Source organism: Trichomycterus rosablanca, chromosome 9, assembly GCF_030014385.1.
Source record: "Trichomycterus rosablanca isolate fTriRos1 chromosome 9, fTriRos1.hap1, whole genome shotgun sequence".
Taxonomy (NCBI): Eukaryota; Metazoa; Chordata; class Actinopteri; order Siluriformes; family Trichomycteridae; genus Trichomycterus; species Trichomycterus rosablanca.
Genome location: NC_085996.1, coordinates 26,605,173 through 26,629,923, shown reverse-complemented (window position 1 = coordinate 26,629,923; position 24,751 = coordinate 26,605,173). Strand labels below are relative to the sequence as shown.

The 24,751-nt window shown below is 40.1% G+C and overlaps 2 protein-coding genes across 3 annotated transcripts in view; one reads left to right on the top strand and one right to left on the bottom strand.

Annotated features, from left to right (window-relative positions):
* Positions 1-13,961, bottom strand: part of usp24 (ubiquitin specific peptidase 24) — a 90,210-nt gene extending 76,249 nt beyond the window's left edge. For both annotated transcript variants that reach the window (XM_063002166.1, XM_063002167.1), the window contains exon 1: positions 13,610-13,961. In XM_063002166.1, the coding sequence (XP_062858236.1) occupies positions 13,610-13,885 (276 nt within the window). In that variant the 5' untranslated portion in view covers positions 13,886-13,961. The remainder of the gene's footprint in view (positions 1-13,609) is intronic.
* Positions 13,962-17,416: 3,455 nt separating this feature from the next.
* On the top strand, positions 17,417-24,470 carry bloc1s2 (biogenesis of lysosomal organelles complex-1, subunit 2). The gene is made up of 5 exons (XM_063001308.1): positions 17,417-17,558; positions 19,970-20,086; positions 20,833-20,952; positions 21,115-21,219; positions 23,852-24,470. Exons 1-5 carry the CDS (start codon positions 17,417-17,419, stop codon positions 23,881-23,883), a joined length of 516 nt encoding a protein of 171 aa, XP_062857378.1. The 3' UTR covers positions 23,884-24,470.
* The last annotated feature ends 281 nt before the right edge of the window (positions 24,471-24,751 follow it).

Here is a 24,751-nt window from a genome sequence, read left to right as displayed (position 1 = left end):
TATTGTCGAAATATAAATCACTTTCAGTATCACGGAGAGAGCAAGCGACACAGACACACACACACACACACACACACAGACACACACACACAGACACACACACACACAGACACACACACACAGAGAGAGAGGTAATTACCTCATTAATGTAAATATTATAATTTTTATTGTTATTATTTTGCACTGTTTTTATTAATATTTTATATTTTTGCACATGTAACTGTTTTGTATATATTTGTACTTTTTTATTGTTATTTTTATTATTTCTCTCTAACTTGCTTTGGCAATACGAGTGTCCTTATTTGTCATGCCAATAAAGCTTCTTTTGAGTTTGAGTATGAGAGCCATAACCGAGCTACAGAGAAACCATGCAGACAATGAGCAGTGCTAGTGGTATAATGACAAATAATTGAGAAATAAACTATAAACTTGTTTAATGATGTTAAATCTGATTGGTTCATGGCGCGTATGTTTTAAAGCAGAAACAAACACAGGCACATCTCTGCACAAGAGAGTTTTTCTGAAACCACAGTACCTGTAGTGTTTTTGTGTGTTAGCAGTCCGAGGGATGCAGAGCGTAAGTTTTTTAATACATTTTAGACTGGGGTGACTTGAGATTTTGAATACTTTTAAAGGGTGCCGTGACTGAAAAAAGGTTGAGAAACACTGGTCTAGCCATTACAATATGGCCCTTGCCCATTTTTCCTGCTTCTAACACATCAACCAAAACAATATGATCAAAGAAGCATTGGCAAATTCATTAATAATAATGCTTATTAGAGTTACAATATAAATTAGGTGATAGCACAATGAAGTAAAGTACATTATGGACCCGGTTTGTAACTGTTTACTGAAGCAAATCCGGTAGCAGCAGGCACTAGGGCGCATACTAAACGCTGAAGGTCTCCATGAAACTCCAAAACATACACCTTTACTGACCCTAAAGCACAAGAAAAGTGGGCTCCACTATGCTCAAACCAGGGTGGTGGCTTGGTATTGGGCATCACTGCACCTTCCAACAGGACAATGATCCCAAGCATAACTTAAAGTCCACCAAGGCTTGGTTTCAGAAGAAGGTCACAGTACCGTCCGTCACAGTCACCTGACTTGAAACCCTAAAGAAATTCTTTGGTGAGATTTGAAAAAGGGTAACCAAATTTAGCACAGACACTTGGAAATAGAAACAACCACTAGATCACATATTTTAAAATGTTGTGTACTACAGGGTACCATGTATCATCCAACCCTTTGTGTCATTACATTATGATTAAATGTTTTACAACAACTGGTCTTGTTCAAGTCAAAAACAACAATATTATTAATTACATTCACTAAAATCCAGCTAATATTTACACTTGACATACAGTTACTACCAGAGCTTTTATTATGACATCCCTATGAATCAGCTCATAATATACCGCAGGTGTGAAACCACTTCCAGGAACACCAACATCAATAGCATTCAGATGTACAAATGTTTTTAGCTTAAGAAAAACCACAGAGCTGCATAAATTAGCCCTGCCCTTGCAGTACACATTTAGGTAGTTTGAGGGCTGTGGTTGTGTGACAGCTGGCCTGGGCTTCAGGGAGTGAATGTAGCACAGTGAGAAATTACAATGGAAGTGTGTGTGTGTGTATTCTTTAAGCTATCTCTAACGCCGAAGTCGATGGTTTTCCCCCCATTCATAAAAAAATATTTCTCCCCCTTTAGCGCGTCCTTTTCCTCTCTGCCGATCCCTGCCCGAACCCACATCCCCTCCGACACGTGAGCAGCAAGCCGTACGCATCTTGCCACCCACACATTGACGAGTGTTACGCCACCTAGCCTTGCGTACGGAGAGACACACCCTAAGAGCACTCCTTCCTCATCTCCATGTAGGCGCCTCTAATCAGCCAGCAGAGGTCGTAACTGCACCATTCTGACAGAGAGAGACCCACTTCCGACCTTAGTCCCGCCCAACAGGCCAATCGTTTCTCATATAGCCGCTCAGCCTCGGCCGGTAAGGCAGAGCTAGATTCGATACGACGTATTCGAGATCCAGCTCCGGTTGCAGCGTGTTTTTACCGCTTTTTTAAAAAAAACTATTTTCTCCCAATCTAGTCATATCCAATTACTCGGTAGTAACTCTACTCTACTCCTGCAGACCCCTACACTGAACGAGGATGGCTGTGTCAATCACTCTGTTTCACCTGCACGAGGCAGTATGATGTACAGAGAATTATGCAATCATCTCCATTATTCACCGCCTCTGTGCAGGCGCCATTGCCAGGCATGAAGAGGAATCCCTTTGGCCCGTCTACCCTCCGACATAGCAAATCTAGTCGGTGTAGGCACCCAGCCTGCCTGTAGCAGAGCAGAGATTCAAACTCAAGAGCTTAAAATCTCAGCAGTGGTGGGCTAGATTCAACTGTAATGCAAACTGTATCAGATGGGCCTCTATAGTGTTGGTATTAACAATTAACATGATGCTAAAAATTTATATATACATAAAAAGCAGTAAAAGATCAAATAGTTAATATTTACACATTAATATAGTCTTCACAAGTATAAGAATGCCATGTCACTGATGTAAAGCTCCAGCACCAGTGTGACTGCTCTACACGAGTATAGTATATGCTAATATCTGGACTGGTCAGCGACTCAAAATAATGCAGTGTGAAGTGTTGCTATCAGGTTGTGACTGGCAGTGAGTGCGGTGTCAAACTACAGCCAATGAGAACGCACGATATGAAGTGAGGGGGAAACCAGGGGGAGGAGTTGTAAATGTGTGAGGCAACATAACTCTCTCTGCAAAACACATCATCCTTGCTGGCCACGTAGCTCTTTTTCCTCCTTGCTTTAACGCTGCACATCAGCGCACAAACAACTTTGATCGCTCATTTCTTGTTGACGTGGATTTTTGGACATTGTATTATTAAACCCCTTGTCACTCCTCCTGTGTGTTTTCATGACAAAACGGAGTTTGGGAGACCGGACAGACTCGTCTAAGATTCCTCCTGGTGATAGATCGTGTAGTGTGTGACCCCCTATCATCTATCCATCACATAGAGTTAAGTTACAAGAGATCAAGTTGTGTAGTGTGAACTGCACAGCAATCTGGACACATTGAATGTTGAGTAGTGTGAACTTAACTGTGAGTGAGTAATCTGCAAGCCAAAACACTTCACTACAAGTCATTTCCATTAACAACTAGAAAGAATAAATACAAAAGTCAGAATGCCCACATGCCTCACTGCATGTCAACAAAGTTCCATCATCACACCACTTACTCCAGCTTATCTATAAACAGCTCTGCTTGCTGTTACACTTTCTCTGCTATGTACTAAGTTTTTGTTTTGTCCCAGAGAACATGACTGAATACAGTTTCCAGCTCAACCCATCAGTCTTTACTTGTCACACACCTTCACAGAACCATGTGCTGCATAGCTGATTTTGGATGAATGTATACACACCTTTTCAGTTCAGTTCAGTCACCCAAGTTCAGTGGGCATGCATGTGCATGTGACCGTGTGTATTTGTGCCATGTGTTTCTCAGTATTGCATGTGTGTTGGGTTAACTTCAGCCTTGGTTTGTTGCCATGTGGACCAGTCCTCTGTTAAGAAGAGCATAACCTGGGGAACAGTGTTTCCCTCTGTGCTATTTATATAGCCTTAAGACTCGTGACCTGTGTCACGCAACACCTGACACAAACAAACATGGCCTGATACTCAGATTATACACACAGCTAGATAAAGTCGAATGAACTGTCAGAAATTGGCTGACAGGCTATTGGTGTTTACATCCAGTATAAGGCAACAGGAATGGCATGTTGGCACCTAATACCGCTAATAAAACAGAAATAGTATGAGACGGTATGTTTCAGCTGTATACAATTGTCGTATTAGGAATGTCACTTGCTTTTAGAGAATGTGTGCTTATTACTTAAAATCATAAATGACGGAACTATTACACATTAAAATCACAAACAGAAGCTCTTTAGTGTCAGTACCAGGGATGTCAGTCGTAACCCAGTAAACCCCATTGTTCCCAACGTGGAGTTTGTCAAAATACAAATTGTACATGTGAATATATATATATATTTTTTTTTTCAGTACACTCAAATAATCTGTATATGCCGCTCGGGTGGCGCAGCGGTAAAACACGCTAGCACAGCAGAGCTGGGATTTCGAATACATCGTATCGAATCTTAGCTCTGCCATCCGGCTGGCTGTTGTTCACGATTGGCTGTTGTTCACAGGGTGTGTAAACCGGGTAAACTGGTAAAATTACTACCTCTGCTGGCTGAGTTGGGGAATAATGCTGATCAGGGTGTGGCTCTCCATGCACAAGGCTGGTCTGCATATAACTTGCCTAGTGCAGGTGAAAAGAGGCAGTCGGTACTGCACATGTGTCAGAGGGGGCATGTGTCAATTGCGAAGCTCCTCAGTCAGCAGTGGAGGGTTGTATCGGTGGAGGTGAAGCATAACAGGGTAATTGGATACGACTAGAAAATTGGGGGAAAATTTCGGAGAAAAGGAAATAAATAAATAAAATAAAAAAACCTGTATATAAAAGTTTTTTTAAATGATATTTTCCACTCAAAAACATTAGTCTCGCCTCTGTGACCCATGCTCTCAGTTTTATCAGATCAGCCAGTTGACTAGATTACCCTGGTATTCCTCCAGTCACAGAATCACTATTTAATGAATGAAAAATTTCTAAGAAACATTAAAGTGCTGCTGTATAAAAAAAAAAAAAGAATTGCTACATCTCAAGATTTACCTTAACTTTGTTTTTACTGAAGGAGAGAACTTGACCAGAATGTGTTATTTGTGGTGAGAGGCAGTATGAGGCAAAATGAGACGACTCCAGGAAACAGCTAAATGTTTAGTTGTCTTGAAAAGAGAAAAGAAACCAGTGTGAAAAGGAAAAAAAAACTATTAAAGGGAACCCAAGAGAAAATGAAAAAGCTAATTGATGTTAATTAATGCTATAATAGGTCTGTGTGTGTGTGGGCTGGGCGGCTCAGCTTTTCTTAGATACTCGTAGGGGAAGAATCCAAGGGAAAAAAAGGCTGGGAACCACCACTGGGTTAGCCAATAATGAACCAGAAATGGAGTGCTGGATTAAAACTGTCGGCTAAAAAATGTCAGTAACATTCGTTTTCAATAGCTGATGCTTGATTCTAATCTAGAGTGTCTGTACAGGAAAAGCGTACCGATTTGAAACTCACTTTCGCCCACCTTCAGTGCTCATGCACCAGCTTTATTTACATACTGCACTTGGAGATTGTAACCCAAAAAGAAAAACTTTTTATGCATTTATTTTATTTAAACAATAAATTATTACACATTAAAATCACAAATTTGAAGCCAGCTTGCATCAGTACAGAATCTCACTATGTTAAACTTTGCACATGTGGATCTGTGTATAACTTCTTTGATTGTTTTTACAAAAATAATGTCAATATTTTGCATCATACTCCAGTATAAAGGTAAAACTCTGCTTATCATCTTATAATAAATCAAGTTGTCAGGAAAAGCTAATATACTGACTGCATTTTTAATTACTATGATTAGTATGTTAGCTAGGGCTGGGCGATATAATATCGTTCACGATAATACCGGTATAGTTGTAAATTCGATATGATTTTTGCCATATCGCGATATTGTTAGCAAATGCGCGTCACTCGCTCTCAAGCATGTAACAGTGAAATAATGGCGACCAATGCAGAGAGTAGTACCGGAATTAGCACTGAGGATGAATTAGTCCCTAAAAGGGGAGCTACATCACTAGTGTGGAAGTTTTTTGGATACAGAAGGTCAGACTCCAAAACAAACGACTGTAATTTGCAAAATGTGCAAAAATACTGTGACGACAAAAGGTGGCAACACATCAAATTTATTTCACCACCTAAAGCAAAAGCACCCGCGTGAGTACGAGGAGCATCAGTCAATGCGTGAGTCCGAGAATGATGTGAGGCCAAAAGCTGTCAGTGAACGAACATGCCAAACCTAACAACGAAACGACTCTTTTCTTCTGGGTCGCGGTGCTGCTGTTTACTGTGCGATTTCATTTTGCAATGATAGCAAAGCATTATCAAACACTAAACGTTTTTGGGATTTTTTTTTTATGCTCATTAATTTGAAGTAAAATTAAAACAGCATAAATGTGATTGTGAGATTTGGTTTGTTTAATAGAAATGTTGTTAATATGAATACAAATACAGCCTGTAATAATACAAAATATAAACACTGTAAATCAGTCAGAATTTATCAGAACTACAGTGTTGTGTTTTTAAGACTTATAAACAATATAAGATAAAATACGGGCGGTGGCCTGCCATTGTACTTTAAGTTTACATTATATCGAATCGTATATCGCCACTTCTCAAAAGCATATCGAGATATGACTTTTTTTTAGCCATATCGCCCAACCCTAATGTTAGAGCTTGTACCGAACTGTTCAGTCTGAAATCTACATTCTTTTTCCCTTTATTACAGTAACGCCTTGTACGATTACAGAATGTCTATAATAAAAATAATAAACTAATAGGGATGCATCGATACCATTTTTTCACAACCGAGTACGAGTACAAGTACATTTATTTTTGTACTTGCCGATACCGATACCTATTTAGAATACCGTTTTTTTTAAAAACAAAAACACACGTGAGAAGTGACGAGAAGTTTAATGATACCACGTCCAAAAATGCACGTCAACAAGTAGCGAGTGATCAAAGTGTTTGTGCGCTGACGTGATGAAATCAAGGAGGAAAAATAAATGAATCTGAGTGGATTTGGCAACACGAATAGCATGGATTGTTCTGTAGTGAGTTGGAGGTTAATAAATATTTTTGCAATGTTGGTGTTTTGTTGTTATGTTTTGTAGAGAACGATCAGGTCAGAAATACTGTAACGTGTGTGTGCCGGTGTATTCTGAAATAAACTATATTTATTTCACACCTCACACCGTATCCTGCGTTCTCATTGGCTGTTCGACATGTCACTCACTGCCAGTCGCACATCTGAGATCAGATATCTGACATGCTAGACGAGCGCTCGGCGAGCCGGTCGGATCGAGTTGTTGGATAGTTCACACTTAGCGATCGAGAGCCGAGTTTTGATCGCCGAGCGAACGCCGAGTTGCTCCCGAGCCGGCAAATCTAGCGCCGACCAGTCGCCGAGCGAAAATCAGGGCAAAAGTCGTGTAGTGTGAACTAGGCATAACGCAGCAACGTGCACTAGGCACACGGTATCGGATGTTTAGTATCGGAGCCTCGTTTGCGAGTACAAGTACGAGTTAATGAGCGCGGTATCGGGCCAATACCCAATACCAGTATCGGTACTCATGCATCTCTATAAACTAACTATCCATTAACCTATATCAGTAAAAAAAAATATGCCACTGTAATAGCTCAAAGTTCAGTTTTTACTTTGGGAGAACATTTTATGCCTCCAAAAGTATGTGCAAAAAGTAGAATAATTGCTAAAACGACATACAAAACTACAGGCTCTTAATTCTGGATGCTACTATTTTAGTTCTTTTATGGTATGTGTTCATGTGACATAATGACAGACCATGCTGGTTTATTATCATAGGGCTGAACAGGACCATAAGTGCAAGATGCATAGCCCAACTGCTAAAAACAAGAAGAAAAAACAATGTTTGGTCACAAGTTTGCATCATACTACAAAACATAGCAGTGAGCGTAGTAACAGTGAACATGGCAGTATTTATTTATTAAGATTTTAACGTCATGTTTTACACACTTTGGTTACATTCATGACAGGGCAGGTAATTACTGGTTAATCAAGATTCATCAGATCAAGTTTAATGTTAACACAGTCATGGACAATTTTGTATCTCCAATTCACCTCACTTGCATGTCTTTGGACTGTGGGAGGATACCGGAGCTCCCAGAAGAAATCTCATGCAGACACGTGGAGAACATGCAAACTCCACACAGAAACGACCCGGACCGCCCCGCCTGGAAAACAAACCCAGGACCTTCTTGCTGTGAGGCGACAAGGCTACCCACGAAGAAACTGTGCCACCCCATTTTTTTTCCATCAGCTGCTTTATCCTGGTTAGAAACACTGTGAGTCCAGTTCCAACCGGAAACACTGGACACAAGGCAGGAATACCTAGACAAAGTGCTAATCCATTGCAGCTAATTACACATGTTAATTATAATCATTAAAGATGCAGTTGATATATCTGGGTTTTTCCTGACAACATTAGTGTTGTTATAAAATAATATGCAAAATTCAAAGTTTATACTGGAACATGATGCTAAATATCCACATCATTTTTTTAAAACTACCATTACACAGATCCGCATGTCTAAGTTAAACTCCATCCTGACACAAATCGAGCTCAAATCCAGCATCAGCTGTGTAAGCGTCGGCATTAATCGAACAATAACTTCTCTGTCGATTTACCAGTAAATCATTAGCATTCCTCGATACAACATCCTCCCATGAGGGCCGATTTCACGCATACTACTATCATGTGTTACATGAGCACAGCAGCTGAGAGACTGCTAAAGCTACAGTGTTTAAACACTTTACCACACAGTGGACCTAAAAAACAAATAATAATAAAAATTTGCTGAATTTTGTGTTGATTGTGAAACTGTGTCTCCTCCCTTTTAAAATGTATTTATCTTTTAAATAATCCTGATATCATTTTTGCTTTACAACAATAGCCATAAGCATGCACAGTTGCCAGACAAACTGCAAATGTAGCATTTTATTTCTGTTTGCTTTTTATTTTCATTAGTATCCACAAATGTTTTCTGCTGTGCGCTATGTGCACCACAGGAAATAAAAGGCTGTGCGTCTAATCTCTGGATGCTATGTCACGTCTGGGACACTCTTGGAACACCACTGTACCGTTTACTCATGCAGCGTGAAGATTCTAACGTGTTAACAGGGGACACCGAAAGCAGAAGCGAGACGCTTCTTGAAATAGCATAGAACACCTAAATCACCACTAACGGCAGCCAGTTTAAAGAACTTCGTCTGTGGAATATAATTTCCACGTTTCAGTATGAGTAACAAAGACACCAAAACCAGCACTGCGATATAAATAAATGACGAGAAATGGTTAGCTAATAGGAATGCCCCGCGTTTCAAAACAATCACGCTTACGGATCGCCCAAACAGCTGCTCAACCAGTTCGTATTAACACTTCAGCCATCAAACTGGTTTTGCTCGAGAGACGCCTGCGAGTGTCCTAGCAGTGAGGTGACTTTCGGAAAGGCGTTTTGAGTTCAATGAGTAAGCCGCAGTAACTACTCAACAGAAACTCAGTTTCAGTATCATTTCTTCTACAAGGCAAAATTAGCAAAAGCCACTCTTGGCATGGAAACACACTTAAAATGAACTGTAATGATGTGCCATTTAAAAAAAAATCACCTCCTTGTTTCTACACTCACTGTTCATTTTATCAGCTCCACTTATCATATAGAAGCACTTTGTAGTTCTACAATTACTGACTGTAGTCCATCTGTTTCTCTGCATGCTTTGTTAGCCCCCTTTCATGCTGTTCTTCAATGGTCAGGACTCTCACAGGACCAATACAGAGTAGGTATTATTTGGGTGGTGGATCATTCTCAGCACTGCAGTGACACTGACATATATGTGTGTGGTGGTGGTGTGTTAGTGTGTGTTGTGCTGGTATAAGTGGATCAGACACAGCAGCGCTGATGGAGTTTTTAAATACCTCACTGTCACTGCTGGACTGAGAATAGTCCACCAACCAAAAATATCCAGCCAACAGCGCCCCGTGGGCAACATCCTGTGACCACTGATGAAGGTCTAGAAGATGACCAACTCAAACGGCAGCAATAGATGAGCGATCGTCTCTGACTTTACATTTACAAGGTGGACCAACTAGGTAGGAGTGTCTAATAGGGTGGACAGTGAGTGGACACTATTTAAAAACTTCAGCACACACCACCACCATGTCAGTGTCACTGCAGTGCTGAGAATGATCCACCACCTAAATAATACCTGCTCTGTGGTGGTCCAGTGGTGGTCCTGACCATTGAAGAACAGGGTGAAAGCAGGTTAAAAAAGGTTTTTTTAAAATCAATCTTACTACTTCAGAGACAATTTTGAAATGCCAGTTGCCAATGGCATTGCTTTTAACTTGCCCCTAATACACCACGAAAAAGTATCTGAAATATGTATTTTCAAGCAATAAATAAAGCAACCAACTGAAATCCCATTACGTTTGGTTTTAGCAAAGCTGTAATCTGACAATTCTAGCTGAGCACTAGTCATTTAGCAGAAAACTAGCGATCAGGGACAAGCACAGGTGATGAACAAACAGCTCTTTGGCAAACTTATGACAATAAATTAACCAAAAATGTAGGCTAACAAAGAACTAAGGGGACATTATTTCACTTTTGAATTTGAATATTCTATCAGGGCATTTTATACATGCACTTTAGTTCCAGAACCAAGTCCACTTGGATCACAAGTTTCATATGTTTGGGCACGTGTGAAAGCAGTTATTTATCGTTCGCTTGAATAAACACAACATGCTTCCAAAGCCAGGTCATTTCAGGTTTTAGCATGTAGGGGAGCAGGATGCTGTAATCTGCAGATTCAACTAAATGCTTTCTTCGATACATGTGGTGCGAAGAAGATATTCAACACAAGTAATTACAGCTTTGAATTAAGGGCTTTCCTCAAACAGCTACAAGCAAAATAAAAACAAATATGAACTAAATACATACCCTGACCAAATGACATTATACAGATCAGAGATGTTTATCATTAAAAGAGTGGATTTTGGTTAAAGAGCAAATCAATTCATTTTATTTATACCTACAAAACTGCTGTCAAGAGCATCACTTTGGAAAGTGAGCTGAGCCGCTCAGGTGGCGCAGCGGTAAAACATCCTAGCACACCAGAGCTGACATTTTGAACTCGTCTCTGCCATCCGGCTGGGCGGCTATATGAACAACGATTGGCTTGTTGTTAACACAGGGCGGGAAGCCAGATAGAGACCCCATAACTGATGCAAATACAACCTCTGCTGGCTGATTGATGGGGCCTGCACAGAGTTAAGGAATAATGTGGATCAGGGTGTGGCTCTCCGTACACAAAGCTGATGCACATATGAACTCGCTTTGTGCAGGTGAAAAAATGCAGTCGGCTACTGCACACGTGTCGGAGGGGGCGTGTGACAGTCTCGCTCACCTCAATCAGAAGTAGGGATCAGCATCGGAAGAGAGGAAGCGTAACGCAACTGGGTAACTGGATACAATTAGATTGGGAGGAAAATTGAATTGAGGAATTGAAGGTGGAATTGCATTGAATTGAACTGAAAAATATTCGAATAAACTCTGCACATGTGGATAAATGTGTGTCATATTTCTATACTTAGAGTACCTTTAACATTAAGATTGCATTTCCCTTAGCATACTGAGTTGTAATTGTAACAGACTGACAGTTAAAAGCTTGACTGAAGTTTGAGTGCGTCTATCACATGAATCAGTGGCCTCTAGCCAAGAAACAGTCATCTGATGCAGAAAGGAAATTTATCCGGATGGTTAGATGTAATAGATAAATGATAGATGCCCAGATAAATAAATAAACAAATAAATAAAAGGTCTGCCATAAACTAGAGGCTGCTTAAACAAGTAACACAGTTCCAGTAAGGTAAGCTTTACATCACAGTGAGCCTGAAGGCTGGCATGCACCTGCTTAAAATTGCCACCTTTAAAGCTAGACTGATGTTTGTTTCACATGGAGAAAGAAAAAGCAGAAGCTGGGGTTACTTTCTTGCATGGCAGCCGTAAAGTCCCGTCATTGAAAACTTGCTTGACTGTGGTCAATGTCACTCGTGTAAAGTCTAATTAACTGAAACACACCCTAATTTTGAGTTCTTTTCTCAATCAAGCAAGCTTTACATTGCCATGAATTGTTCTTTGTCTGTGACTAAATGATTGGAATAGGGCGGCACGGTGGCTAAGTGGGTAGCACTGTTGCCTCACAGCAAGAAGGTCCTGGGTTCGATCCCCAGGTGGGGCGGTCCGGGTCCTTTCTGTGTGGAGTTTGCACGTTCTCCCCGTGTCTGCGTGGGTTTCCTCTGGGAGCTCCGGTTTCCTCCCACGGTCCAAAAACATGCAAGTGAGGTGAATTGCTTTACAATTTTGCAACAAAAAAATGCACATAGTAGTTTTTAGGGTTCCCCACAACCACAAGCTTATTATTGGTTTACTGAAAATTGAAAAGCTCCGGTTTTCTCCCACAGTCCAAAAACATGCACTCAGGTTAATTGGAGACACTGAATATAAGTGAATGGGTGTATTTGTGTGTGTGTGTGTGTGTCTGCCCTGCAATGGACTGGCGCGACCCCCGCGACTCTAATTGGATAAGCGGATAAGAAAATGAATGAATGAATTAAAATCTGGGTGACACTGTCCACAATCGAGCAAGCTTTACATTGCCATGAGTTGTTATTTGGAAGTGACTAAATACTGTAATTGAAACGCTTTTCCAATTTTGCACAAAAAAAATTCACATACTCATTTTTAAGGTCTCCCACCACCACAAGTGTACTATTGGTTTACTGAAAATCTGTATAAAACTGTCCACAATCGAGCAAGCTTTACATTGCCACTAGTCGTTATCTGGATGTGACTTAATAATTGGAACGCTTTTTCAATTTTGCAACAAAAAAATTCACATATTTGTTTTAAGGTCTCCCACCACAAGTGTACTATTGGTTTACTGACAATCTGTATAAAACTGTCCACAATCGAGCAAGCTTTACATTGCTACTAGATGATCTTATTTCAATTTTGCAAAAAAAATATTAAATAGAGTAAAATAAAAATTAAATAATAAAAAAAAACACATTACTTTTGAGGGGTTTATTTTATAAATAAAGGGCTTATTATGGGTTTTCTAAAAATATAAGTGACCCTGCCCACAAGCAAGCTTTACATCAGCATGGGTTGTTCACTTTCTGTGACTAAAATAGTAAATTAGGGGCTAATATTGCAAATCAAAACCCACACACCCACCCACACACTTAACATATTAATCACAAAAAGAAAAGACTCTCTTACAAGTGTATGTATACTTTTGACTCCAACTGTAGCTCGTAAACACCCCTTCCAACCACAAACCAACCAGCACTGTTATATACTGACCCTAAATGCTGGGTCAAGTGCCCAATTCTGCCAGTGTTAAAGGTTTTACATGAATATTTGCATAGTAAAATGTATTTAAACAGTGAGTCCTGACTGTTACACATTTGCCATGCTTCATTTCCCACACGCTGCCCAAGCAACTGGTCCTGGACAGGGGCTGTGTCTCCAACCGCATGCTACCGTTTATAAAAGTGTGTCAAATTAATGCAAAATGAATGGTGTCTGGACTACTTATTTACATACTATTTAGTACAGAACTGTGAGAATTTAGACACAGCCTGAGTGGAAATCACTACCCGCGCTTTTCCCTCCAGCGTTTGACAGCAGCCCTGAGGGGGATTTAAGCCGCTAACTAGCCATGCTAACTAACTTCATTTGCTCTAAAATGCCCCGCTTGTAAGTCATTAGGAGAACTAAAACTACAAGCTTTCAGCCATTACGGGGTTTTTACCTCACTCTCCACGACGTCGTGGTAAGCAGGCGGAGGGTCGAAGCCGCTGCCGGTCCTACCGCTGTTCTCACCGTCTCCTCCAGACCCTGAACCCGGGCTGGGTCCGCTCTCCATCGGCTCATATCCGAAGCCGAGTCCGGGGCTTTCGTTGGTCAGGAACGCCACGGCCTCGTTAATGTCGTTCTTGGCCAGCCTCAGCGCTTTACGAATGGCGACCGGGTCCGGAAAGCCCATGCACAGCAGCGTGGTCATGTGCTGCTCCTCCTCGGTCTCCATGTTTCCGCTGTCTCGACTCTTTGGCCTTTAATAGAGAGGAGAAGAGCAGCGCAGGCTTGTGGCTGTGCATGCCGCCATGTTTACACTCCGTCCTGCCCTGTCACTACACACTCGCATCGTCACCGCAGCCTGAGAAGTGGGAACCGCTGCCAGAAACGGGCTGTGTCCCAAACCGCGTTCTAGTGCACTACAGAGCGTGTCAAAATAAAGCACAAGCCGCAAAACGTAACATTACCGTCTTTTAATAGTAACGGCGACTTTTAATGTATTTCTTCAGACAAAGAACTATTTAAAAACACATTCAGTGGGGTTTAGCTGTTAAAAACCAACTACTTATATAAGAGATGCAGTACAATAGGATAACGTTCCAAATATTTGTTCAGCTTTTAACTGGTTTCTTTCTTTCAAATCCACGTCATTGTGGTGACCCAACAGCTGCAACAATGATCTAATTTATTTTATTTATTTATTTATTTTGCTTTTATTCTAATTTTCCTCTCAATCTAGTCATATCCAATTACCCGATTGCATTACGCCTTTCTCTCTACTGATGTTGACCCTCCACCCTGGTTGAGGAGAGCGAGACTGACACACGCCCCCAGTGCAGTAGCCAACTGCATCTTTTCACCTGCATGAAGCGAGTTCATATGTGGATCAGCTTTGTGTATGGAGAGCCACACTCTGATCAACGCATTAACCCAGGCGCCATCAATCAGCCATTTATGAGGTCCCGTCCGTCTTCCACTATGTATGAACAACAGCCTATCATTGTTCATGTAGGCACCCAGCCCAGCCGGATAGCAGAGCTAAGTTTCGAACCGATGAGTTCGAAATGTCAGCTCCGGTGTGCTAGCATGTTTTACCGCTGTGCAACCTGAGTGCCCACAATGGTCTAATTTATTTTATTTATTTATTTTGCTTTTATTCAAATTTTCCTCCCAATCTAGTCATATCCAAATACCCGATTGCATTACGCTTCCTCTTTACTGATGTTGACCCTCCACCCTGGTTGAGGAGAGCGAGACTGACACACGCCCCCTCCGACATGTGCAGTAGCCAACTGCATCTTTTCACCTGCATGAAGCGAGTTCATATGTGGATCAGCTTTGCCATTTATAAGGTCCCGTCCGTCTTCCACTATGTATGAACAACAGCCTATCATTGTTCATGTAGGCACCCAGCCCAGCCGGATAGCTGAGCTAATTTTCGAACCGGTGAGTTAGAAATGTCAGCTCTGGTGTGCTAGCTTGTTTTAATGCTGCACCACCTGAGCGCCCACAGTGGTCTAATTTGCTGGGATAATCCCGTATCTGCATTTTAATTTTTCAGCCAACCTACTGCAGGGCATCACACTAACCATTTTACTTATTCACTAAAACCTAAGGGCAATTTAAAGAAGCGAATCCAATTTCTGTTAGTTTTTGGGAAACCTATGTGGACAACAGGATACGTGAAAATCCTAACCATAGCAGGGATTAAACCTATGTCCTCAGAACCCATGTTGCTGTGTGACACCCTGTACCAGCTATGGTGCTTGTCTAGTCAATAGCTCTGAATCCAGTAAAGTGCTTTTAAGACATGGTAGAATAAGAGATTCTCAGCATGAATGTTTAACTAACACATCTGCAGCAATTATGTGATGCAATTATGTCAACCAAATTAATAATTTATTTATTTTAATAGCAAAAAGGTTGTGTAATATCAGAGCTTTGAATCCCATTACTTTGCATCCCAAAGTATGAATGCCATTACAACCATCAATGAAAAAAGCCATAGCAAACTAGACTAATTATGTAATTTTGCTTTCCTATAGCAGTGAAGGAACTAAATAATATTTCTCAGACTGCCTTTTCACAAATAGTACCTAAAAATTACTTTTGGAAGTTAAGTCAGAAACAGTTTTGTTCCCTCATCATACAGACATTGTAATCAAGCCAGGTCTCGTGATTGCTGCAGTCATGTGGAATCCCCTCTAGCAATCCCACCTGCAGACAAGCCAATCATTGTCCCTATAGGCAAGCTGAGATTTTAACTCATGAGTTTTACTGCTGCACCACCTGAGTGTCCAGAAATATTATTATTATTATTTTTTTTTTTTACAAAATCACAGCTGTAGGCACTCATAGAAATCACAACAAGATGTAAATTAACTAAGTCTATATTTTCATTTGACTTTACCTGAGTGTCCAAAAACTATAAACTATAAAATTCTGTTTTACTGGGGTGTAATTAATACCGGAGCAGCACAGTGGTGCAGTGGGTAGCACTGTCACCTCACAGCAAAAATGGCCTGGGTTCAGTTTCTCAGTCAAACAGTCAGGGTCCTTTCCACCTCATGCTGTTGATTTTCTTTCTTTTCCAACTGCAGAGCCTGGGACAGCCACAGATAATTTCCCCCTGTATCTACAAATTTTTTTTTATCATACCCTGGTATGTTTTATCACCTTTGTATGTTGTATGTTTGTATGTTGTATCAAATAGCAATAATGTTCCAATAATTACCTTGGTCCTCGCACCAAATCACTGCCTGTCTGTACATATTTTCTCTGTGCACCTTTGTATTCAAACAGCTGCTCTAAATTGTTTCTAGATGTAGGTACAAGAATGTGAGTGTGTGCGTGTGTGTGTATGTATGTTGCCATGCAAGGGATTGGTGCCCTGTTGATTGTGTATTCCTGCCTTACGGCATTTAGCAGACGCTTTTATTCAAAGCAACTTACAATAATGTGACAGTATACAGTCTGAGCAGTCGAGGGTTAAGGGCCTTGCTTCAGTGGCGGTTCGGGGGGGGGGGGGGGGTCACCTCACTCTTGAGAACACACGGCGACTAAGCTGCACACCAAAGTAACCCACATTTTCCAGTCGGACCGTCTTAAGGGGTTTTTAGACTGAAAACTGCATAAATAAAATGTTGAATTCTATTGAATATCGACTGTTTCTTCTTAATGCCCACAATGCACATTTGGGCAGAAAGTAACTGGCCCCTCTAACATAGCCTCTGGCCCCTGCCTGGCTCTTCACCTCACATGGTCTAGAACCGCCACTGCCTTGCTTAAGGGCCCAACAGTGGCAACTTAGCAGTGGTGGGGCTTGAACCAGCGACCTTTCGATTACTGGTTCTGTACCTTAACCTCTAGGCTACAACTGCCCCTTGAACATAGTGTTTACGGCTGGCGCAGCATCCACCGCAACCCGGACCAGAACGACTTTCCCTTTAAAACGGATTTTATAGAAAGACACAGACTTTAATTTTGAAAAGTACAGCCGTCATAGTGTCGCAAGCCGGCTTCACTTGGATATGCGCCAGATCACCTTCCCAGAAAAAAGAAACTTTCACAAAAAAGTAAAAATATAATAAATATTAGTGAATAATTTTGTAATAAGGACTGCACATGCATACAAAATGCTTTAACGCATAATGCTTTTATACTTTAATGTAGCCGGTAAGAATTCCACACTAGGGTGTGGTTGGAAATCCTCTATAGTCACGTGAGCAACGTGATAGAATCATGTGACAGTGGGAAAGTGAAAATGGCAGCGACAGGACAGGAAGCATCAGCAGTGGATCCAGCCGTTTTAAACCTAAGGAAGGATTCTGATCAGAATGAAGATTCCGGACACGGGGCGACGACTTTAAATGTAGCGTCTGCGCCGAAAAGACCCACCAACAACAGTGAGATTTCAACTTTGATTCGATCGACATAATCAAAACACAATAGTTGTGTCCCAATTCGCTTCCAGATCCCTTTAGTAGGGCACTGCATTGATAATTGAATAATGGCTTTTGTGCTATTTGAAGTGCACTACTTTTTGAGTAGGAAGCGATTTGCGATAAAACCAACATTCTAAGTAGCTTCCCATTTTTCTTTCTTCCTAATAGATGATGTTGCGTTTTGGGTGCAATTTTAAGACTGTATACACTTATGTGTCTTCCATATATAATGTTATTTTCCACACTTGTTAAGTTAAAGCTGTTGGTATGAATCAAGTTTCATCATAAAGTTTAGATTAAATTTTTTGGACACCTAAAGGGGACATCAGTGATTTTCAGCTTTTAATTAATGTATTGTGTAAAACAACCATGATCACATCGTTTCATTGTCCATCAGTCATGTCTAACTGGATTTTGTTGGTTCTAGGCTTTCAGAACTAACAATAATAATAATAATATGTGACGTTGTAGCCTAGCGGTTAAGGTACTGGACTAGTAATCAGAAGGTTGCTGGTTCAAGCCCCACCTCTGCCAGGTTGCCACTGTTGGGCCCTTGAGCAAGGCCCTTAACCCTCAATTGCTTAGACTTGTATACTGTCATAGTACTGTAAGTCGCTTTGGATAAAAGCGTCTGCTAAATGCTGAAAATGTAAATGTAAATAATAATAATACATGTTGATATAGATTGTGAGGTCACTGTGTACCATCCATCTTGTACAAACACACATGATTGCACATCTGAGAGTTACTTGCTTAGTTTATTTTCTTTCCATATTCTGTTTACGTTTTCCCATCTGCTTACCAGTTTAATTATTTCTAATTCCCTTCTAATTTTTTTTTGCTGCTTGCACCACCCCCAACATGGCTGAGGAAGGTGCAGACTGGCATCCGGCCCCTCTGACATGAGTGCAGATGTTGGTCGCAGTGGATTTTCACTGAGAGCCGTATCATTTACATGTATCCAAATCGACTTACAGTACTGTGACAGTATACAGTCAGAGCAATTGAGGGTTAAGGGCCTTGCTCAAGGGCCCAACGGTAGCAACCCGGCAGTGGTGGGACTTGAACCAGCGACCTTCTAATTACTAGTCCAGTACCTTAACCACTAGGCTACAACTGCCACATTGTATCATGTATTGAATTATGCTACACCCAGTGTGTTCTTTACTGCTTGTACCAGCGACAATGAGTAAAAAACTTTTCGTTCTTTTTTTCCTCAGACATGGCCAGTGAGAGAGAACGCTTTGCGATTGTGTGCTAGATTTTTAGACTGCTGTGCCATCTAATCCAACTGTTTGTTTAATTTCTACTAGTCAAACTTTAATTAAAGTTAAACTTCAAAGCCAGTATCTACAGGAGGACCTGTGTATAGATAGATAGATGTATAGATTGTCTTTTTTTGTCATTTATACATATGTACAGTACAATGAAATTATTTCTTCGCATATCTCAGCTTGTTTGGAAGCTGGGGTCAGAGCGCAGGGTCAGCCATTGTACGGCGCCCCTGGAGCAGAGAGGGTTAAGGGCCTTGCTCAAGGGCCCAACAGTGGCTGTATGGCAGAGCTGGGATTCAAACCCTTAACCCTTAAGTTGATAGCCCAAAGCTCTACCACTAGGCTACCACTGTCCCTGGTGTTGTGTAGGAACAATGTTACTGGTAAAACCAAAAAACATTGTCACATTAACTAGGGATGTAACGATGCACCACAAGACGGTTAAAAACTGGTGCACATGTGCCACGATTTGAATCAGTTTTTCATTTAAGATAAATCGATATTCACTTTAAACAGCAGATGGTGCAATATATTTTTTTTACCCAAACAGTGAAACCAGCATTGTTTTGCAGTTTGCACCTACCTCAGAAATAAAAGGGCATTCATTATTTAGATAAATAAAAGATAAGCACAAGTACAGTATTTTATTTTATTTTAAAGAGAAATAATAAAATGAAACTTTGTCATAATTTGTCTTCAATTTCATTTTGTTTAAAAAATCGGAAAAAAATCATATCGTGAACCCAGTATCGTGAATCGTATCGTATCGCATCGTGGGTAGAGTGTATCGTTACATCACTAACATTAACTCATACACTGTTTTAAATTTAGTGGTAAATGGGTCTTGTGCATTTTACTTTTAGTTTTATCGACTGTCATATTGTGAAAAAGAAATGTTCAACTGTATGGAACAATGACCTACAAAGTACTGTGTGGAACAGTGACTTGACACTGGTCCATGTTTTTCCTCAGGCAAATTGCATTTAAGTGACAAAGTGTGTGTTCATAAAACTATTAACCACAACCACATGTTTTCCAGTTCAGTAAAAGCCAAATTCTTGACCCAAATTTGTACTTTCCCGTAAATGTAATTCGCAGATGATGGTGGTGTGGAAACGGCTGAAGAGGCGACAGAGCCAGCTGAGCCTGACATCAATGAACTCTGCAAAGACATGTTTGAAAAGATGGCAGTTTTTCTTCAAGGAGAACTCACAGGTGCACATAATGTACAAACCAGCGATGGTTATTTAGCACTAAGCTTTTTTTTTCCCCTTAACATAGTCATTTCCAGTTCCTCTTTGAGGCATGAAACCCTCATGCTGACCGAGGAGAGCCACAGTGTAGCACCCACCCCCTTTGACTTGTGCAGTTGCTGACTCTTTTTACACCAGTCAGCAGTGGACACTCATAAAGACCCGTATCACGTATAGAGAGGCACGCTATGCCCTATGCATATCTCCACTATTTGTGCTGGCACTTCGACCAGACCGCTTTATTCTGGTCAGGGTCACAGTGGGGCTGGTTCCACTAAGAAACAGTGGAAGCAGGGGACAAAAACGCCTGGAAGAGCATTTAAGTTGTTTATATTGTATGTAAATTTAAATTACAACATGGGGAAAAAATAGATGTCTATAGAACAGCTTGTGTTTAGTTTGATTAGGTCTCAAACCCGGATAAAAATAAGGAGGTTGCACCAGAAAGGGCATCGGGATAAAACAGTCCCAATTAGGTACGCAGACCAGAATTATCCGCTTTGGCGACTCCTAAATATGGGAGCACCTAAAAGGGAAAAAATTACAAAACATTCCACACACTCTCAATAATGATATATATTGTTAAAATAGAGTAGCGAGTCCACCTACTGTCAAACAGTAATTAGAGGAGAGGATCAAACTTGGTTTACTGGACCTGTGAGTATCATTATTCCAAAATAACACTTTTGTATGATGTGTTTTTATTAGCCACTTGTGAGGACTATAAACTTCTAGAAAACATGAACAAACTCACCAGCCTGAAGTACATGGAGATGAAGGACATATCGATTAACATCAGCCGCAATCTACAAGACCTAAATCAAAAATGTGAGTCTTCTGTCTAATTCACACATTTTTTCTCATTTGTTGCACAAGATTTTATTGCTACTAGATATACAGTACATACAGTATATGTTTTAATAAACACTGGCTCATGCAGCCGGAGTCAATATGTTCATACATTTATATGTTTTGGATTTTATTTTGTAGATGCGAGTTTGCAGCCATATCTAGACCAGATAAACCAGATTGAGGAGCAGGTAACAGCTCTGGAGCAAGCAGCATATAAAATGGACACGTATTCCAAAAAGCTGGGTAAGTGCATGACTTTAAATGTAGCGTCTGTACCTGAAAGACCCACAAGAAAGTTTCAAGGTAAAATTGTGTTTCAAGGTAAAGTTAAGAAATGGTGAGTTTTGAGGTATGGTTGAGTTTCAAGGTTAGGTTGAGTTTCAAAGTAAGATTGAGTTTTAAGGTAAGGTTGAGTTTTAAGGTAAGATTGAGTTTCAAGATAAAGTTGAGTTTTAAGGTAAAGTTGGGAAATGTTGAGTTTCAAGGTAAGGCTGAGTTTCAAGGTAAAGTTGAGTTTCAAGGTAAGGTTGAGTTTAAAGGTAAACCTGAGGTAAGGTTGAGCTTCAAGGTAAGGTTAAGTTTTAAGATAGGGTTGAGTTTCAAAGGTAAAGTTGGGAAACATTGAGTTTCAAGATAAGGTTGAGTTTCAAGGTAAAGTTGGGAAATGTTGAGGTTTAAGGTAAGGTTGAGTTTCAAGGTAAATTTGGGAAATGTTGAGTTTCAAGGTAAGGTTGAGTTTCAATGTAAGGTTGAGTTTTAAGGTAAACCTAAGGTAAGGTTGAGTTTCAAGGTAAGGTTGAGTTTCAAGGTAAACCTAAGGTAAGGTTGAGTTTCAAGGTAAGGTGGTGTTTTAAGGCAAACCTAAGATATGGTTGAGTTTTAAGGTAAACCTAAGGTAGTTTGAGTTTTAGAGTAAGGTTGAGTTTAAAGGTAAACCTAAGGTAAGGTTGAGTTTCAAGTTAAGGTTGAGTTTCAAAGTTATTGTTGGGAAATGTTGAGTTTCAAGGTAAGATTGAGTTTCAAGGTAAGATTGAGTTTAAAGGTCAACCTAAGGTAAGATTGAGTTTCAAAGTTAACGTTGGGAAATGTTGAGTTTCAGGGTAAAGATGAGTTTCAAAGTAAGGTTGAATTTCAATGTAAGGTTGAGTTTCAAGGTAAAGTTGGGAAATGTTGAGTGTCAAGGTAAGGTCGAGTTTCTCTAATGCTATGGGCAAACTCCACCAACTGATCTGCTAATAATCATGCTGTTTGACATACATTAGCACAGTGTTTCTCAACCTTTTTTCAGTCACGGCACCCTTTAAAAGTATGCAAAATCTCAAGTCACCCCAGTCTAAAATGTATTAAAAAACTTACACTCTGCATCCCTCGGACTGCTAACACACACGCACACACACACCATAAGGTGTCATTTAGGGAGGGAGGGGTAAACGTGACTTACTTTTAATGGGAAAATTGAGCCTGGGATGATGCACACAATCGCCCTATTCTGGCAGGGATGGATGAGAGGCAGATGCGGAGCTCCTGGTCCAGAGCCCTCAGTCGCTCCCTGTACTTGTTTTTGATGTAAGTTAGGCTCGAAAAGCTCAGTTCGCACCATGAACAAATCAGATTTAACATAATTAAATGAGTTTATAGTTTATTTCTCAATTATTTGTCATTATACTAAGAGCACTGCTTCTTTTCTGCATGTTCTCTCTGTAACTCGGCAACGGCTCTCTTAACTCAAAAGAAGCTTTATTGGCATGACAAATAAGGACATTCGTATTGCCAAAGCAAGTTAGAGAGAAATAATAAAAATAACAATAAAAAAGAACAAATATATACAAAACAGTTACATGTGCAAAAATATAAAATAGAATAAAATATTAATAAAAACTGCAAAATAATTACAATAAAAATTATAATATTTACATGATTGAGGTAATAACGATCAGTTTGTGTGTGTGTATCTCTCTCTCTTTTGTGTGTGTGTGTGTGTTTTATATATTAATAATTTAAATATTTAATTATTAATATTTTATTCTATTTTATATTTTTTGCACATGTAACTGTTTTGTATATATTTGTTCTTTCTTATTGTTATTTTTATTATTTCTCTGTAACTTGCTTTGGAAATACGAATGTCTTTATTTGTCATGCCAATAAAGCTTCTTTTGAGTTTGAGTGTCTCTCTCGCGCGCGCGCTCTGTGTGTGTGTGTGTGTCTCGCTCGCTCGCTCTCCGCTCTCCGTTTTCGGATTAGAATTTCGACAATAAACAGCTCTTATTATGACTGATTAATTCCCTCTACTGATGGAAGCGGACTGGGTGAATTACAGCCAAACTGCGCAGAAATAAACATATATGTAGCGGCTCCCAGAAGCGCGACTCGGTTCCTTTTAAAGAGCCGTTCAATAGAATCGGATCGTTCGGGAACGACCCATCACTATCAGAATATTTTTGACGGCACCCCTGATGAAGCCAGACGGCACCCCGGTTGAGAAAGGCTGCATTAGCAGACCTATTACTGTTCCCTTATACATCCTCAGCTGTGAATTTTGCACCTGCAGTAGTTTGGCTTTTGTTAGGTGCTTTATGTTGCATCTCATATATGAAAGTGTGTGGGCGTGTCGCTGGAGCATTGTAATAAATGCATCATGCTGTTCATTATCAATAAATCTATTATACTGTACTTCATTTAATCACAACAAACCCGCTCACTTTGGTGTTATTATTATGTATGTATAATATTTTACCACTAGATGTCGCTATTTCTCAATGATGTCAGACTGCATGCGGACTGGTATTCTGTCTAATAAGATCCACACAATAAACTTTCACTTCGTTTTACTTTTCCTTTCATGATGGATATTTTGTCTTGTTTTTTCTTGCAGAGGCCAAGTTTAAGAAACTGGAGAAGCGCTGAGCTGAGCAGACTGATGTGGAAATGTAGTTAGAGCTTCAGAACAGAAGAAACTGTTCTAATTAATTCAGGAGGCTTCCTGCATGCTGCTGCTTCTAGCATTACATTATTGGGTTTACAGTAAGAGCCTGAAAAACACAAGTGTGTGCAGGTTTAGAATTGTTTTGGCACTACGGATCACAGACCCACAGCAACGTTTGCATTGTTCCATGTAAACATGGACAGTATGGCTTGTAGTATTTAAATAAGAATTTGCATATTTATATCTATAGAACACCTAATGTACTGCCAAAACTATCTGCATCTGTGTTGCATGAATACAGCATGAATACAGCATACAGCATGCTGTACAGCATACAGCATACAGATAAAACTGTTATGCTAAAACATACATCTGTATAGTGGGTTAAAATAATAATGTATAATTTCACAGCATTTGTGTCTAATGGATCCATTCATTTTGTTTATTGGTTACTAATGTGAGATCATAAATGGCTGTAAATGTAAACATTTTTGTAAATGTTTAGCCTTTGTATTTCGTTTTCTAAAACAATTAAATTAATTTTGTAAAATAAACTATTAAATGTGGAGTCTTATGGTTCATTATATTTCTTATGTAACGTTTATGATCATTCACTTCACATACCAGCTCTTTTTTTTTTTTCTTCCTTTATGCATTTTCTCCCCTTTTTCTCCCTTTTTAGCGCGTCCAATTGCCCGATTGCGTCATGCTTCCTCTCCACCAATGCCGATCTCTGCTCTGATTGAGGAGAACGAAGCTAACCCAAGCTTTTTATGCTGCAACAAGATGCTGCTCCCACCTAGGGGTGATTAGAGACAACACCACCTGAAGAGTTTTTCTCTAACTATT